The 17726-nt window shown below is 41.8% G+C and overlaps 1 protein-coding gene across 2 annotated transcripts in view; it reads left to right on the top strand.

The window, feature by feature from the left end:
- Positions 1-17726, top strand: part of UBE3C (ubiquitin protein ligase E3C) — a 551478-nt gene that overhangs the window by 191626 nt on the left and 342126 nt on the right. For both annotated transcript variants that reach the window (XM_053713824.1, XM_053713825.1), the window contains exons 9-11: positions 7364-7584; positions 8363-8517; positions 16115-16302. In XM_053713824.1, coding sequence (XP_053569799.1) covers positions 7364-7584; positions 8363-8517; positions 16115-16302 — 564 coding nt within the window. The remainder of the gene's footprint in view (positions 1-7363; positions 7585-8362; positions 8518-16114; positions 16303-17726) is intronic.

The following is a 17726-nucleotide window of genomic DNA, read 5'->3' on the forward strand; positions in this document are numbered from 1 at the left end:
GTACTTCTAGTGCGTCTACTTCTTTTACTTTGCAAGATATGGAGGCAGTGATGTCTACTACCCTTACAGAGGTATTATCTAAACTGCCAGGTTTGCAGGGTAAACGCAGTAGGTCAGGTATTAATGTAAATACTGAACCCTCTGATGCCTTAGTGACTATTTCCGATGCACCCTCACAATGCTCTGATTTTGGGGTTAGGGATTTTATGTCTGAGGGGGAACTTTCAGAGTCAGGAAATTTATTACCTCAGACAGATTCGGATGTCACGTCTTTTAAATTTAAACTGGAACACCTCCGCCTGTTGCTCAGGGAGGTTTTGGCGACTCTGGATGATTGTGACCCTATCACAATTCCCCCAGAAAAATTGTGTAAAATGGACAAATATTTAGAAGTACCTATTTACACAGATGTTTTCCGGTTCCTAAAATAATTTCGGAAATTGTTAAGAGGAAATGGAATAGACCAGGAATACCGTTTTCTCCCCCTCCTAACTTTAAGAAAATGTTTCCTATATCTTACACCTATATCTGTAATAAGAGCAATAAACATGAATATTACCCTTTACTGCAAGCATGATCCCAGTCGTTTGTTAAATCACTGTAATCAGGCTTACCTTAAATATATCAGGCACTGTCAGCATTTTCTAGACCTTATCATCTCTCTAGAAAAAAATATACTGAACATACCTCAGAGCAGGTAATCCTGCCGGCCATTCCCCCAGCTGAAGTTTTCCCATACTCTTCAGTTATGTGTGAGAACAGCAGTGGACCTTAGTTACAACCTGCTAAGATCATCAAAAACCTCAGGCAGAACTCTTCTTCTAATTTCTGCCTGAGATAAAAACAGTACAACGCCGGTACCGTTTAAAAATAACAAACTTTTGATTGAAGATAAACTACACTATCACCACATATCTCTTGATACTTCCTTTCTTGTCGAGAGCTGCAAGAGAATGACTGGGAGTGGCAGTTAGGGGAGGAGCTATATAGACAGCTCTGCTGTGAGTGTCCTCTTGCAGCTTCCTGTTGGGAAGGAGAATATCCCACAAGTAATGGATAAATCCGTGGACTGGATACACCACAAGAGAAATAAATTTATCAGGTAAGCATAAATTTTGTTATCTTACACCATACGGGACTCCTGGCAATTGGTCCCTAAGGTGGAGGGAGCTATATCTACTCTAGCTATGCGTACAGCTATACCTATTGAGGACAGGACAACTGTAAAAAACAGAAACAGAGGCGCCACATGTGTAGATCAATGGATACCCAAACACAAATCTGGACAAGATACAGGGTACTCACAAGCGTGAAGGCACTCTCTTGTGCCTATTAGAGGCAGGCTGGTATTCTGAACAGCAAACCAGCTGGCTGTGTGAACGAATCCCCGTCGAGATGTCCTGGAGAAGTGGATATCCTGGAAGGCAGTCCTTGCCTAGATGGTGGTGACCAGTGGGGGGAGGAGGGAAGAACTTCTTCCCAGGGGATGTGCTTCCGCAGGCCATCTTGGGTAATAGTGATGACGGACGCCAGCCTACTGGGCTGGGGTGCAGTTTGGAATTCCCTGAAAGTTCAGGGTGTGTGGAGTCTCAACTACCTATCAATATTCTGGAACTAAGAGCAATATTCAATGCACTTCAGACTTGGCCCCAGTTGGCTTCGGCCAAATTCATAAGATTCCAGTCAGGCAATATCACGACTGTGGCATATATCAATCATCAGGGGGGAACAAGGAGTTCTCTAGCGATGATAGAGGTATTAAAGATAATCCGATGGGTGGAGACTCACTCTTGCCATCTATCAGCGATCTATATCCCAGGAGTAGAGAACTGGGAAGCGGATTTCCTAAGTCATCAGACTTTTCATCCGGGGGAGTGGGAACTCCATCCGGAGATGTTTGCAACTTTGATTCATCAATGGGGCACACCGGAATTGGATCTGATGGCATCTCGACAGAATGCCAAACTTCCACGTTACGGGTCCAGGTCAAGGGATCCCCAGGCTGTGCTGATAGATGCTCTAGCAGTACCTTGGTCGTTCAGCCTGGCTTATGTATTTCCACCATTTCCTCTCCTGCCTCGTGTGATCGCAAGAATCAAACAGGAGAGGGCTTCAGTAATTCTAATAGCGCCTGCGTGGCCACGCAGGACCTGGTATGCAGATCTGGTGGACATGTCGTCCCTGCCACCATGGAAACTGCCATTGAGACAGGACCTTCTCATTCAAGGTCCGTTCCACTATCCAAATCTAATTTCTCTGCAGCTGACTGCCTGGAGATTGAACGCTTGATTTTATCTAAGCGGGGATTCTCTGAGTCGGTCATTGATACTCTGATTCAGGCTCACAAGCCTATCACTAGGAAGATTTACCATAAGATATGGCATAAATATCTGTATTGGTGTGAATCCAAGGGATACTCATGGAGTAAGGTTAAGATTCCTAGGATTTTGTCCTTTCTCCAAGAAGGATTGGAGAAGGGATTATCAGCTAGTTCTTTAAAGGGACACATTTCTGCTTTGTCTATTTTACTTCACAAGGGTCTGGCAGATGTTCCAGACGTTCAGGCATTTTGTCAGGCTTTAATCAGAATCAAGCCTGTGTTTAAACCTATTGCTCCATCATGGAGTTTGAATTTAGTTCTCAATGTTCTTCAAGGGGTTCCGTTTGAACCTCTGCATTCCATAGATATTAAGCTGTTATCTTGGAAAGTTTTGTTTTTAGTTGCTGCCCGAAGAGTTTCTGAGCTTTCTGCGTTACAATGTGATTCACCTTATCTTATCTTCCATTCGGATAAGGTGGTTTTGCGTACTAAACCTGGATTTCTTCCCAAGGTTGTTTCAAATAAGAATATTAATCAGGAAATTGTTGTTCCTTCCTTATGTCCTAATCCTTCTTCTAAGAAGGAACGTCTGTTACATAACTTGGACGTGGTTCGTGCCTTGAAGTTTTACTTACAAGCGACCAAGGATTTCCGACAAACATCTTCTCTTTTTGTTGTTTATTCTGGAAAGCGTAGGGGTCAAAAAGCTACTGCTACCTCTCTCTCTTTTTGGTTGAAAAGCATCATACGTCTGGCATATGAGACTGCTGGACAGCAGCCTCCTGAAAAACTTACGGCTCATTCTACTAGAGCTGTGGCTTCCACATGGGCTTTCAAGAACGATGCTTCTGTTGAACAGATTTGTAAGGCTGCGACTTGGTCCTCCCTTCATACTTTTTCCAAATTTTCCAAATTTGATACTTTTGCTTCTTCTGAGGCTATTTTTGGGAGAAAGATTCTTCAAGCAGTGGTGCCTTCCGTTTAGGTTCCTGTCTTGTCCCTCCCTTTCATCCGTGTCCTATTGCTTTGGTATTGGTATCCCACAAGTAAGGATGAAACCCGTGGATTCGGCATATCTTGTAAAAGAAAAGGAAATTTGATAAAAATGATAAAAAAAAATTGATAAAAATGATAAATTGATTTCTTTTACGATATGTCAAGTCCACGGCCCACCCTGTCATCTTAAGACAGGATTTATTTTTCTAAACTTCAGTCACCTCTGCACCTTTTAGCTTTTCCTTTCTCTTCCTATACCTTCGGTCGAATGACTGGGGGGAGGAGTTAAGGGAGTAGCTATATAGCAGCTCTGCTGTGGTGCTCTTTGCCACTTCCTGTTAACAGGAGGATAATATCCCACAAGTAAGGATGAAACCCGTGGACTCGGCATATTGTAAAAGAAATCAATTTATCAGGTAAGCATAAATTTCCTTTTCCTCCAGAGGTTACGGCAAGGTGCCGCATGGCCATTTCTATGGCGCTGAATCATTTATATCTCCCAAATGAAGTATTTCTAAGATAATGTCCGCGTTCTGTTAGCCAAGGCCCATCGAGCATGGGATTGCCCAATTCAGTTTGGCTTTTTCGGGAAGCGTTAGCCCCTGAGGCTATCTTGGAGCCAGGGTCTTCATTTGATCCGGCGAGGGATGATTTTGCCTTCCGTTATAGGCTGGCTCGCCTTCGTGTTCTTTTAAGACATGATTTGGCAATGTTGGAGGATCCCAGTCCTAGCGGGCCAAGGGATCCGAGGCCTTAGAAGCTGGATGGCAAAATGGAAGGACTTTGGGATGAAGCCAATCTCCTTAACGTCGCTGTTTTTCTTTTGCTTTATGTTTTTTCAGTTCCAGTTCTAAGCTTGGGTGAATGGGGCTTTAATCGTCTGGTTCCGTTTTTGTCCTCATTCACCTTGGGTGTTCACCTGATTGGTGCTGCCTTCATTTTATTTTTGATCCGGATGGATGTGTATAATTTGTTTTTTCTTTAAGCTCATGTCTGTTAGATTTTCTTTTTTATGAACGTTCTTCTCTGAAACCGATACTTGCGACTTAGGTCGCGTGGGCACTTTCTCGGAAGTTGTGCACTTATTGAATAATAGAATTATGTTTTTCTAGTTCATTTATCTATCCTTCTGGACGAATTTTCTTGGACCTTGGGCAGTTCTAGAGTGTCCTTATACCAGGCAGGTACTGATCGGATACTTTTTCGGCTGCTACCAGGGTTCATGTCACCCTTGTGGTGCTGATTAATCCTGCTGGATTTTGAATGTCTCTTGGCCTATTCTATGGACTCTCCTTGGATGGGTGTGGACGGTTCGATCTCACACTAGATGTTTGTGGTCCCGCGGGCCTCTCTCCGTAGAGGCTGGGGCTCTGTGAGAGATGCCTCCTTTTGCGGCTTAGGCTTTAGGTCCTTCTGACAATTCCCTACTGGTCTTCTGGCACATTTACGCTGTTTCTGTAGACTCCAGGTATCCTCACCTGGGTTGGCGATATGGCCGAGGGGTCTCGCCTCTATGGTAGGGTAGGTTTCCCTTGTTTATTCCCTTCTCTTCTAGAGTGGGGTTCTCCGGGTTCGGAGTTACCTTAGTATCTGGAGCAACCTGTGGGTCTTGCCTCATACGGGTCTTTTCCCTTTATGCGTTCCAGAATCCTAGAAGAGGAATTGCAATGTAGTGACTGCTTCCTCCGTTCCTGCAGCGGAGAATGAGAGTTTGATCCCTATGAGGCTCCTGCTATAGGTTAGATTTTAATATATGGAGGGCCTTCTTTCCTTGGGAATAGTTCCCTGTTTTTACAGAAGACAGCCATGTAGGGGGTTTTGTACCCAAGCACAATGTCTATCCTAACCGGGGGCTTTGTTCCTACGTTGACCCTTCCTTTCTCTTCCGGTAGTCTGGGATTCTTGTCTTTTGGTCTTGACTAGCCTTTGGGCTGGGACTATTATCCTAGAGGGAAGATTGGGGGTCGGTTACTCTATGCAGGGTTGACCGTTTTCTCTAGAGTTGGTTCTCTCCTTTGTGGGAGGTCTTGGATGTCCTCCTCTTTTCCCTGACGTTCGGTGCTGGGAGGGGGCGCTCCTTGGAGCCCGATATTCGGAGGGCTGTGAGCCCTTGGACAGCTATTGCACTTGGAGGGTGTAACCAGCTACGGCTAATTGCACTTTGACTGGGCGTTAGCAAGTTTTGAAACGCCTTCTGTGTTTGGGTTTAGCAATGCTGAGTCAGCTTTCTACCTCGAAGCTGGCAATTTGGAGTTCCTGTTCAGATGGTGGGTGTTCTTTTTGGAGAACTCGTTACTAGCTGCTGGGATAGTTATCCTATTTCTGCTGTCTCTGCTGTCTAGCTTGCAGATCTAGATCTGATATGAGGCATCGGGGGAACTCGTGGTTTTCCTGGAATACCTTTGGGTATGGTTCAGGGTCAGGGATATGAGGGTGTTCCTCGAGTCCTTTTTGGGACATGTTTCCCTGTGTATGTATTCATTTTTTCCCTTCGGGTCCTTGTGTTTCTAGGGAGTTCGTCTCCCTATGCGTTGCTATTGGACGACAACCATGGGTTGTTCTATGTTCTACAGACTGTAATGATCCTTTGGATTTTTCTTGAGATTCTGTTCCCTTTTTGGGGGCAGATAGCGGTCCTTGTCTTGGCTGGGTACCTTCATGGGAGTCGCGGGGTTGACTCCTCGGAGGTTGTTTGGGCTTGACAGACTCTGGGACTGAGTGGTTTAGTTCAGCTTCGCCGGCGGTGTAACTGTTGTGCAGTTAACTGGGCATTGGGTTTTCACCTGTGTCGTCTATACTTTTTAGGGTGTCAAATAATCAGGCTGTGGTGCCTTTCGAGGGGGACGCATTTTGTACCCACCCGTTGTTTGCATTCAGTGTCCTCTAGCTTGGGTATTCTTTTCCAAAAAGTTATGAATGCAGCTGTGGACTCCTTCCCTTTTAAGAAGAAAAGCATAAATTATGCTTACCTGATAATTTCATTTTCTTCTGAAGGGAAGAGTCCACAGCTCCCGCCCGTATTTTTATCTATGAGATGGCTGTAAATTTTTGTTCTTATGGCACCTTTTTTCGCCCTGATATTTCTTCTACTGTTCCTTGTTCCCTCAGCAGAAAGACTGGGGAATGAGGGAAGTGGGGGAGGTATTTAAGCCTTTTGCTGGGGTGTCTTTGCCTCCTCCTGGTGGCCAGGTTCTGTATTTCCCAAAAGTAATGGATGCAGCTGTGGACTCTTCCCTTCAGAAGAAAATGAAATTATCAGGTAAGCATAATTTACGTTTTCTCCCACCAGTCCCTGGATTTTTCAATTATGTGTATTTACTTTATGCTCCTCTGGAATTTTATTTTCCTTATTTATCTTCTTGATAATAGCCAGTAAATAGGAAGATGTAGTATATCTTGGATGAGGTTTGTTTTTGCCACATCTATATTGAATGGACAAAACGTTGGAGGCAGTTGTTGTGATATTGTAAAGGTTGCAGTTTGGAAAAAAATAAAATGATAGTTTTATCTAGTGCTACTAGGGCTTAGAACTCATCCTACAGAAGCAGTCTCTTTATCTTAGGCAACTGAAGGAGATATGTTTTTGATATATTAAAGCAGCAGTATGGAGTTCTCCCAACATGTTTGTAAAACATTACAAGTTTAATGTAAGTTCCTCTAATGTGGCCAAATTTTGGTGTGGGGGGGGGGGAGACAAATTCTGCAGATTTGATGCTAATAGTTGCCTTTTCACCCACCCATATATTTTATTGTTTTTTAAAAAAAATGGTGAGTGCTATTATGGTGAGCCAAGATGACTAGAAGTCAAATTACACCAACATTTCCATGTCTTGGCTTATGTCACTATGTAGCTCTTACCAAGCTACCCTCATTCCTGTCCTGGTTCTAAATAAAAAAAGATGGTGGTAGGAAGAGAGGAGGAGTTTTACACCCACATGAATGGTAGAGTTTCAGGCTTTGAATTTTCTGTCTATCCCCAATGAATGAAAATTGTAGTAAGTGATTTATGTTCCAGTTTTTACTGATCTATATATATTTTTTAAACAGGCAACACGTTTTCACTGCCTTTACAGAGGAGTTCTTGGCTGCACCGTACACCGATCAAATATTCCATTTCATCATTCCAGCATTTGCAGACTTACAGACTGCTTTTCCTTATGAACTCTTTTTGCATGCACTACTAATGGATGAACACAGACATTCACTGAAAAGAGATCGAGCTCCTTGGCTCTTTTATTTTGTTCTTACAGTTGGTGAAAACTACTTGGGTATGAAACTGCACACTCTTGTCTTTTTGAATTTTTAATTGTTGTCATGCATTAAAAAATATAAACTTTTATAAAGTGATATACAAACAAGATGCTGACTCTCAAATATTACATTTGTAAGACATTAGTTATAAAGACATATCTTTGTTGATTACTTAAACATATAACTTTTGGAATAAATGTTTGAGATGAAATTATTGGAGAATAGAATAATTTTATGCTACCTGCTATACCCTCAACACCTTTTTAAATAAGTGCACCTTAGACATAACATGCCTTGGTATGTTGACATCCAATCACAGTATTGCCTATATAGCTTAATGAACATAATGTAACAGTTAATATTGTTTGGGATAGGATAAGGTCAATAATTCTACATTATTCTGATGTCTTGCTACTGCAGTAACGTTATGGTTTCGGTATAGGGTATTAGCAATATAGATTAACTTTAACGCTTAGTCTTGGGGTGACAGTCCAATTTGACATCTAAACAATCCCCATTATTTGGGCCATTATGGCCTGCAACAGTTTTACTACAGCAATATTGTTGTGGGATTATGAAGGAGAACCTGTACGTTAGAATATTTGCTGAAGTTGAAGCCTAATTAAAGACTATCACTATTTATTTTGTAAACTAGACTTGTTGAGTGATAAGAATGTAATATTTCAAAAATAATACTTTGAGTTAACCAAGAAATGTAATATAATTTTCAAACGTGCTGTATGTCAAATCATTAGAGTGTATTCACTTTGTATGTTTCTCTCTTTTTTTGTTCAGGCAACTTATCTGAAGAAGGGATGCTGGAATACCTGAGGGTACTTCAGATGTTTCTGTCTCAGTTACCTGTCTCTTCTACTTATTCAAAGCATCAAGAACTAGCTAGTGATTCTGAAGATGATGACGAAGATACTAGCAAGATGGTTACCAAAATTGTACGACTTTTTGTTTTGCTTTTTTTCTCATAGTTAAAGGGACAACAAAGATTGTTTTCTTTCTTTGTTGCATTTGTATTATACATTTTTATTTGTAAAAACAAATGTTCATGTACTGAGCAAAAAAAGCAAACCTTTTTTTGTGCTCTAAAGGTTTTTCACTGTCTACCAATAGTAGGGAATTTTGCTTATCATCCAATGAGCAACCAGGCCATAGCACTTACTCTTAGTTTCAAAATCAAAATAAGCAGCTTCAATTTAACCTTTTTTTGTAAAAATAATAATAAATAAATAAATAAAAATTAGGCAAATATATATATATATATATATATATATGCAAGGATCTAGAAGAACAAGCGCACAGATACAAAAGGTAACCCCAATCATATGAGGTAAGTTATAGCAGTCGGATCCTTAAAGTGTCCCCACTTATTACTGGCAACAAGTCCCAATGAGGTAGGAGAGTCTCCTTGTTATTAATGTCCCCAGTATAGTTCAAAGTGGATGAAGGTAGCGGTTAGTATTGTCAGAGAGTTCCGGTTAATCTTACCGCTCCTGAAGTCAACAGTCCGGTCAGAGGCTGATAGATAGATAAACGCTGCAGACAGTTATAGCGTGGATCTGTACAGCAGCGTGTATAACAATGCTCCTGTTCGGCGCATTGAAGCGGATGTTTCCGTGAAACGCGTAAGGCCACGCCCACCTTACGTCACTTGTGAACTACACGCCGAACAGGAGCATTGTTATACACGCTGCTGTACAGATCCACGCTATAACTGTCTGCAGCGTTTATCTATCTATCAGCCTCTGACCGGACTGTTAACTTCAGGAGCGGTAAGATTAACCGGAACTCTCTGACAATACTAACCACTACCTTCATCCACTTTGAACTATACTGGGGACATTAATAACAAGGAGACTCTCCTACCTCATTGGGACTTGTTGCCAGTAATAAGTGGGGACACTTTAAGGATCCGACTGCTATAACTTACCTCATATTATTGGGGTTACCTTTTGTATCTGTGCGCTTGTTCTTCTAGATCCTTGCAGCTGTACTTTATTCACTCAAATTGGACCTTGAGTGGTATTATAACGAGCAGCACTGAGACACCAACTATATTGGAACTTCATCACATCTGACCACCAGAAGGACACTATTGTTTTCTCTCTCTTTTTTTCCTATCTCAGGGATACTGCAGAGTGTGATAAGTATATTATTATTATTGTACTATATTCTTGTATGCATTAATCTGATTGCTATATATTGGAGATCTGTTTAAACACATTTATTTTTATAACAGTGATTGTGGTGTTACGTTCTATCAACACAGTCTATCTAAAGTTTCTTTTAAGTGTGCGCTGCCTTGGCTCCCAGTGGCGATACTCACTTTCTGAGTTCACCCCTGTGATCTTGTAGTTTCTCCAACATTGGTGTGTCCGGTCCACGGCGTCATCCATTACTTGTGGGATATTCTCCTCCCCTACAGGGAAAGGCAAGGAGAGCACACAGCAGAGCTGTCCATATAGCTCCCCCCTCTAGCTCCGCCCCCCAGTCATTCTCCTTGCCGCTCTGAACAAGTAGCATCTCCTCTGGGATGGTGAGGAGTTTGTGGTGTTAGTTGTAGTTTTTTATATCTTCTATCAAGAGTTTGTTATTTTAAAATAGTGCTGGCTTGTACTATTTACTCTACAACAGAAAAGTGATGAAGATTTCTGTTAAGAGGAATATGATTTTAGCACAAGTAACTAGAATCCATTGCTGTTACCACACAGGACTGTTGAAGCCAGAGAACTTCAGTTGGGGGTAACAGTTTGCAGACTCATCTGCTTCAGGTATGACTAGTCTCCTTCTAACAACACAGGCTAATGCTAGATGACAGTCATTTTTCCCCTCAGGGAAAATGGTAAGCCATTTTTCTTTCACCTCAGCAAAAAAGATAACAGGCTTCCCCTTTTTGATTTTTATGCTGGTAGACACTGTTAGGGGCAAAATCGATTGGTTTTTATTACAATATCATGGCATTTGAACTGTTTTATAAGCTCATATACACTTGGGAACGTTTTTTTATTGATCTGGCATGTTTTAGACACCTAAATCTAGTCAGGAAGGCCCCTTCACTCTAGTGTGCTGAGGGAGGAAGCCTCATTTTGGTGCTTCAGCTGTGCAGTTGATTTCAAGGCAGTGCATGCAGTTTTCATGTGAGAGGGTCCTGTGACTCAGAAAGTGACTCCAGAAGGCTTATTTCTGTGGATGATTGACCCCTAAGGAAGGTAAAATGCTGCAGCAATACTGTAGCAGGGATTGTAGTGTATAAAAACGGTTAAATCCAACAATTAGCTCTGGTTTGCTTGTTTTAAGAGCTAGAGTCTCCATATTTGCTGTGCAATACTTTCTAAGCATTAAGACACTGGGGTCCAAATTTCATAAAAATCGGATATTGCCTTTATAGTTTTTTGAACATTCAGAAATAAAGTGTGTAATTTTATTATTTAAAGAGACAGTAACGTTTTTGTTTAAAATCGTTTTTATTGCATAGTTTGCCTGCCTAAATCTGTTTAACATGTCTATGCCATCAGATAACCTATGTTCTGTGTGTGTAGAGACAAATGTGTTCCCCCTTTGAGTGTTTGTGATAATTGTGCCATAGCGTCCAAACAAAATAAGGACAGCTCTGTTACATTTCATAATGTTGCCCAAGATAATTTATCTAATGAAGGTAGTGAGGATAATTCTACATCCTCTCCTTCTGTGTCTACACCAGCTTTGCCCGCGCAGGCGACACCTAGCGCGCCAGTGCTTATTTCTATGCAACAATTAACAGCAGTAGTGGATAATTCTATAGCAAATCTTTTATCCAAACTGCCAGCATTTCAGAGAAAGCGTGATTGTTCAGTTTTAAATACAGATAAAAAAGGATGAACAATCAGACGCTGACGATGCCTTATCTATTTTACCCTCACATCAATCGGAATTGGCTGTGAGGGAAGGGCTGTCTGAGGGTGAAATTTCAGACTCAGGAAAAATTTCTCAACAGGCAGAACCTGATATAGTAGCATTTAAATTTAAGCTAGAACATCTCCGCGCTTTGCTTAAGGAGGTATTAGCTACTCTGGATGACTGTGATTCTGTAGTAGTACCAGAGAAGTTGTGCAAATTGGACAAATTTTTAGAGGTCCCAGTGCACGAAGACGCTTTTCCAATACCCAAGAGGGTAGCGAGCATAGTGGATAAGGAGTGGGAGAAGCCAGGTGTATCCTTTGCCCCACCTCCTATATTTAAGAAAATGTTTCCCATAGTAGACCCTAGAAGGGACGCATGGCAGACGGTCCCGAAGGTTGAGGGAGCTGTTTCAACACTAGCGAAGCGCACAACTATTCCTATAGAGGACAGCTGCGCTTTCAAAGATCCTATGGATAAAAATTGGAAGGATTGCTTAAAAAGATTTTTGTTCAACAAGGGTTCATCCTTCAACCAGCTACGTGTGTTATTACTGTCACTTCAGCGGCGTCCTTTTGGTTCGAGGAACTAGAAAGGTCGCTCCAGAAAGAGACTTCCTATGAAGAAGTCATGGACAGAATTCACGCATTAAAGTTAGCTAATTCCTTTTATATTGGATGCCGCTTTTCAAATAACGAAATTGGCGGCGAAAAACTCGGGTTTTGCTATAGTAGCGCGGAGGGCGCTTTGGCTAAAATCCTGGTCGGCAGATGTGTCGTCCAAGACTAAGTTACTTAATATTCCTTTCAAGGGTAAGACCCTTTTTGGGCCGGAATTGAAGGAAATTATTTCAGACATCACTGGGGGTAAGGGCCATGCCCTCCCACAGGATAGGCCTTTTAAGGCTAAGAACAAGTCGAATTTTCGTTCCTTTCACAATTTCAGGAACGGACCGGCTAATAACTCCACTGCCGCTAGACAAGAAGGTAACGCGGCCCAGCCCAAACCCGCTTGGAAGCCCATGCAAGGCTGGAACAAGGGTAAACAGACCAAGAAACCTGCTGCTGCTACCAAGACAGCATGAAGGGGTAGCCCCCGATCCGGGACCGGATCTGGTAGGGGGCAGACTATCTCTCTTCACTCAGGCTTGGGCAAGAGATGTTCCGGATCCCTGGGTACTAGAACTAGTCTCCAAGGGATACCTGCTAGAGTTCAAGGGACTTCCTCCAAAGGGAAGATTCCACCTGTCTCACGTATCTTCAGACCAGATAAAGAAACAGGCATTCTTACATTGTGTAAGAGACCTATCAAAGATGGGAGTGATAAACCCAGTCCCCTCCGGGGAACAAGGTCTAGGTTTTTACTCAAACCTGTTTGTGGTTCCCAAAAAAGAGGGAACTTTCAGGCCAATCCTGGATTTAAAGATATTAAACAATTTCCTCAGAGTTCCATCCTTCACGTGGCTCTTCCATTCGGTTTAGCCACCGCTCCCAGAATTTTCTCAAAGGTGCTAGGGTCCCTTCTAGCAGTCCTAAGGCCGAGGGGCATCGCTGTAGCACCTTATCTAGACGACATCCTAATCCAAGCGTTGTCTCTTTCCAAAGCGAGGGCCTACACAGACATTGTGTTGGCTTTTCTCAGATCTCACGGGTGGAAGGTGAACATAGAAAAGAGTTCACTGTCACCGTCCACAAGGGTTCCGTTTCTGGGAACAATAATAGATTCTATGGAAATGAAGATCTTCCTGACAGAAGTCAGAAAGTTAAAGCTTCTAAACGCTTGTCGAGTTCTTCATTCTATTCCTCAACCCTCCATAGCTCGGTGCATGGAAGTAATAGGACTAATGGTCGCAGCAATGGACGTGGTTCCTTTTGCTCGAATTCATCTAAGACCATTACAGCTGTGCATGCTCAATCAGTGGAATGGGGACTATACAGACTTGTCTCCCCAAATTCAAGTAGACCAGGTAACCAGGGACTCACTTCTCTGGTGGTTGACCCAGGATCACCTGTCTCAGGGAATGAGTTTCCGCAGACCGGAGTGGGTCATTGTCACGACCGACGCCAGCCTCTTGGGGTGGGGCGCGGTCTGGGACTCCCTGAAAGCTCAGGGCCTATGGTCTCGGGAAGAGTCGCTTCTCCCGATAAACATTTTGGAACTAAGAGCAATATTCAATGCGCTCCTGGCTTGACCTCAGCTAGCGAAAGCCAGGTTCATAAGATTTCAGTTGGACAACATAACGACTGTTGCGTACATCAATCATCAGGGGGGAACAAAGAGTTCCCTAGCGATGAAGGAAGTAACCAAGATCATCCAATGGGCAGAGAATCACTCCTGCCATCTATCTGCTATTCACATCCCAGGAGTAGACAACTGGGAGGCGGACTATTTGAGTTGTCAGACTTTCCATCCGGGGGAGTGGGAACTCCACCCGGAGGTCTTTGCTCAGTTAACCCAATTATGGGGCATTCCAGACATGGATCTAATGGCGTCCCGTCAGAACTTCAAGATTCCTTGTTACGGGTCCAGATCCAGGGATCTCAAGGCGATTCTAGTGGATGCATTAGTGGCGCCTTGGTCGTTCAACCTAGCGTATGTGTTTCCACCGTTTCCTCTCCTTCCCAGGCTCATAGCCAGGATCAAACAGGAAAAGGCCTCGGTGATTCTGATAGCTCCTGCGTGGCCACGCAGGACTTGGTATGCAGACCTGGTGAATATGTCATCGGCTCCACCATGGAAGCTACCTTTGAGACAGGATCTTCTAGTACAAGGTCCATTCGAACATCCAAATCTAGTTTCTCTGCAGCTGACTGCTTGGAAATTGAACGCTTGATTTTATCCAAACGTGGGTTTTCGAATTCTGTGATAGATACTCTGGTCCAAGCCAGAAAACCTGTGACTAGAAAGATTTACCATAAAATATGGCGTAAATATATCTGTTGGTGTGAATCCAAGGGATTCTCCTGGAGTAAAATAAAAATTCCAAGGATTCTCTCCTTTCTCCAAGAAGGTTTGGATAAAGGGTTGTCCGCTAGTTCTCTAAAGGGACAGATTTCTGCTTTATCTGTCTTGTTACAACAAACGACTGGCAGCTGTGCCAGATGTACAAGCTTTTGTTCAGGCTTTGGTTAGAATCAAGCCTGTTTACAGAACCATGACTCCTCCTTGGAGTCTAAATTTAGTTCTTTCAGTTCTTCAAGGGGTTCCGTTTGAACCTTTACATTCCATAAATATTAAGTTATTATCTTGGAAAGTACTGTTTTTTTGGTGCTATTTCTTCTGTTAGAAGAGTTTCTGAATTATCTGCTTTGCAGTGTAATCCACCCTATCTGGTTTTCCATTCAGATAAGGTTGTTTTGCGTACTAAGCCTGGTTTTCTTCCAAAAGTTGTTTCCAACAAAAATATTAACCAGGAAATAGTTGTTCCTTCTCTGTGTCCGAAACCAGTTTCAAAGAAGGAACGTTTATTACACAATTTAGATGTTGTTCATGCTTTAAAGTTCTATTTAGAAGCAACAAAAGATTTTAGACAAACCTCATCTTTGTTTGTCGTTTACTCTGGTAAGAGGAGAGATCAAAAAGCTACTGCTACCTCTCTCTCTTTCTGGCTAAAAAGCATTATCCGATTGGCCTATGAGACTGCCGGACGACAGCCTCCTGACCGAATCACAGCTCACTCTACTAGGGCTGTGGCTTCCACATGGGCCTACAAGAACGAGGCTTCTGTTGATCAGATATGTAAGGCAGCGACTTGTATTCTCTGCACACTTTTGCCAAATTCTACAAATTTGATACTTATGCTTCTTCGGAGGCTATTTTTGGGAGAAAGGTTTTGCAAGCCGTGGTGCCTTCCATTTAGGTAACCTGATTTGCTCCCTCCCTTCATCCGTGTCCTAAAGCTTTGGTATTGGTTCCCACAAGTAATGGCTGACGCCGTGGACCGGACACACCAATGTTGGAGAAAACAGAATTTATGCTTACCTGATAAATTACTTTCTCCAACGGTGTGTCCGGTCCACGGCCCGCCCTGGTTTTCCTAATCAGGTTGAAATTTTTTTTGTCTTTATACACTACAGTCACCACGGCACCCTATAGTTTTCTCCTTTTTCCTCCTAACCGTCGGTCGAATGACTGGGGGGCGGAGCTAGAGGGGGAGCTATATGGACAGCTCTGCTGTGTGCTCTCCTTGCCTTTCCCTGTAGGGGAGGAGAATATCCCACCTAAATAGATATATACAGTTAAAATATACTTGCAGTCAGATCATAGCTTAATAATTGTGAAATTAAAGGGACAGGAAACCAGAAATTTTTCTTTCCTGAATAAGTCCTTTTTTATGGAAGCAGCAACGCACTACTGGGAGCTAGCTGAACACACCAGGTGAGCCAACAACAAGAGGCATATATGTGCAGCCACCAATCAGCAGCTAGTTCTCAGTAGTGCAATGCTACTCCTGAGTCCTCCTAGCTATGCTTTTTCAACAAAAGATAGCAAGAGAATGAAGCAAATTAAATCATAGAAATAAATGGGAAAGGTTTTTAAAATCGCAAGCTCTATCTGAATCACGAAAGTTTAATTTTGACTTTACTGTCCCTTTAATGTAATAAGTATTGTTTTCATGGTTTTTTTTCCCCCTCACAATTTTTTTGTTCTTGGTAACAGGGTGATGGAAAAATATCTGTGCAATATATTACAGAAGAGTGCCTAAAGATATTGGATACCAAGCAACAGACAAACACTTTGCTCAGTATGGTCTGGCGGGATGCGGCCAGCGAGGAAGTCTTCACCCTGATGGCATCAATCTGCCACACGTTAATGGTTCAGCATCGCATGATGGTGCCAAAAGTCAGGCAAGTATTAGAAATAGAGAACACATTTAGCTGATTAATAAGCATTTAGCTTATCTTAGTCCTTAGAAAAAAATAAAGACAGTCTACTCCAGACTTTTTATTGTTTAAAAAGATAGATAATCCCTGTATTACCATTCCCCAGTTTTGCATAACCTCCTACACTGTTAAGTTAATATACTTTTTACCTCTGTGATTACCTTGTATCTAAGTCTCGGCAGACTAACCCTTATCTCAGTTATTAACAGATTTGCATTTTAGCCAATCAGTGCTGACTCCACAGGAGTGAGCACAATGTTATCTATATGACACATATGAACTATCACTGTCTTGTGAAAAGCTAGCAAAATGCACTGTAATAAGAGGCGTCCTGTAGTGGCATAGAAACGGGCAGAAGTTTAGAGGTTTAAATGTTATAAAGTATATTAATATAACAATGTTGGTTATGCAAAGCTGGGGAATGGGTAGTAAAGGTGTTATCTATCTTTTTAAACAATAACAATTTTTGAGTAGACTGTCCCTTTAAAAATGTATAATCTTAAGAGAACTGTAAATACTTTAAAGGAACATTAAAGAAATAAATACAGTGTGCTACTGAAAGCACATATATCATTTGCACATACTCAGAAGCTACTATAGCTCTAACTTCACCCAGCAACTACTTGCATTTCACTTTCCCACTGAGGGTCAAAATATAACTTAATATACTGAAATGATGGTTGTTTTTAGAGGGACATTAAACACTTTGAGATTGTACTATTAAATGTTGAGTTATATGTTGTAAAACGAGAGAGAATTGTTTTTTACTTTGCATATTATAGTCAATCTAATCTTTGCCTTGAATACATCATTTTGTCTAGCATTTTTTTAGCATTTAAAGGGACACTGAACCCAAATTTTTTCTTTCCTGATTCAGATAGAGCATGCAATGTTAAGCAACTTTCTAATTTACTCCTATTATCAATTTTTCTTTGTTATCTTGCTATCTTTATTTGAAAAAGAAGGCATTTAATCTTTTTGGGGGGGGTTCAGAACTCTGGACAGCACTTTTTTATTGGTGGATGAATTTATCCACCAATTGGCAAGGACAACCCAGGTTGTTCACCAAAAATGGGCCGGCATCTAAACTTACATTCTTGCATTTCAAATAAAGATACCAAGAGAATAAAGAAAATTTGATAATAGGAGTAAATTAGAAAGTTGCTTAAAATGTCATGCTCTATCTGAATCACAAAGAAAAAAATTGGGTTCAGTGTCCCTTTAATGTCCCTTTATTATAAGTTGCAGTGAAATAAAATAGTGGCTTGAGATAATGCCATGTACTTCGGAATCAATGTAGTAGCATCACCTGTGTCTGTAATTAAACATTGTACATTACAAAAGTAGTAATCAAGAAATTATCTTCTTTTGTCTAAAACTTAAAATTA

Source organism: Bombina bombina, chromosome 5, assembly GCF_027579735.1.
Source record: "Bombina bombina isolate aBomBom1 chromosome 5, aBomBom1.pri, whole genome shotgun sequence".
Lineage (NCBI taxonomy): Eukaryota > Metazoa > Chordata > Amphibia > Anura > Bombinatoridae > Bombina > Bombina bombina.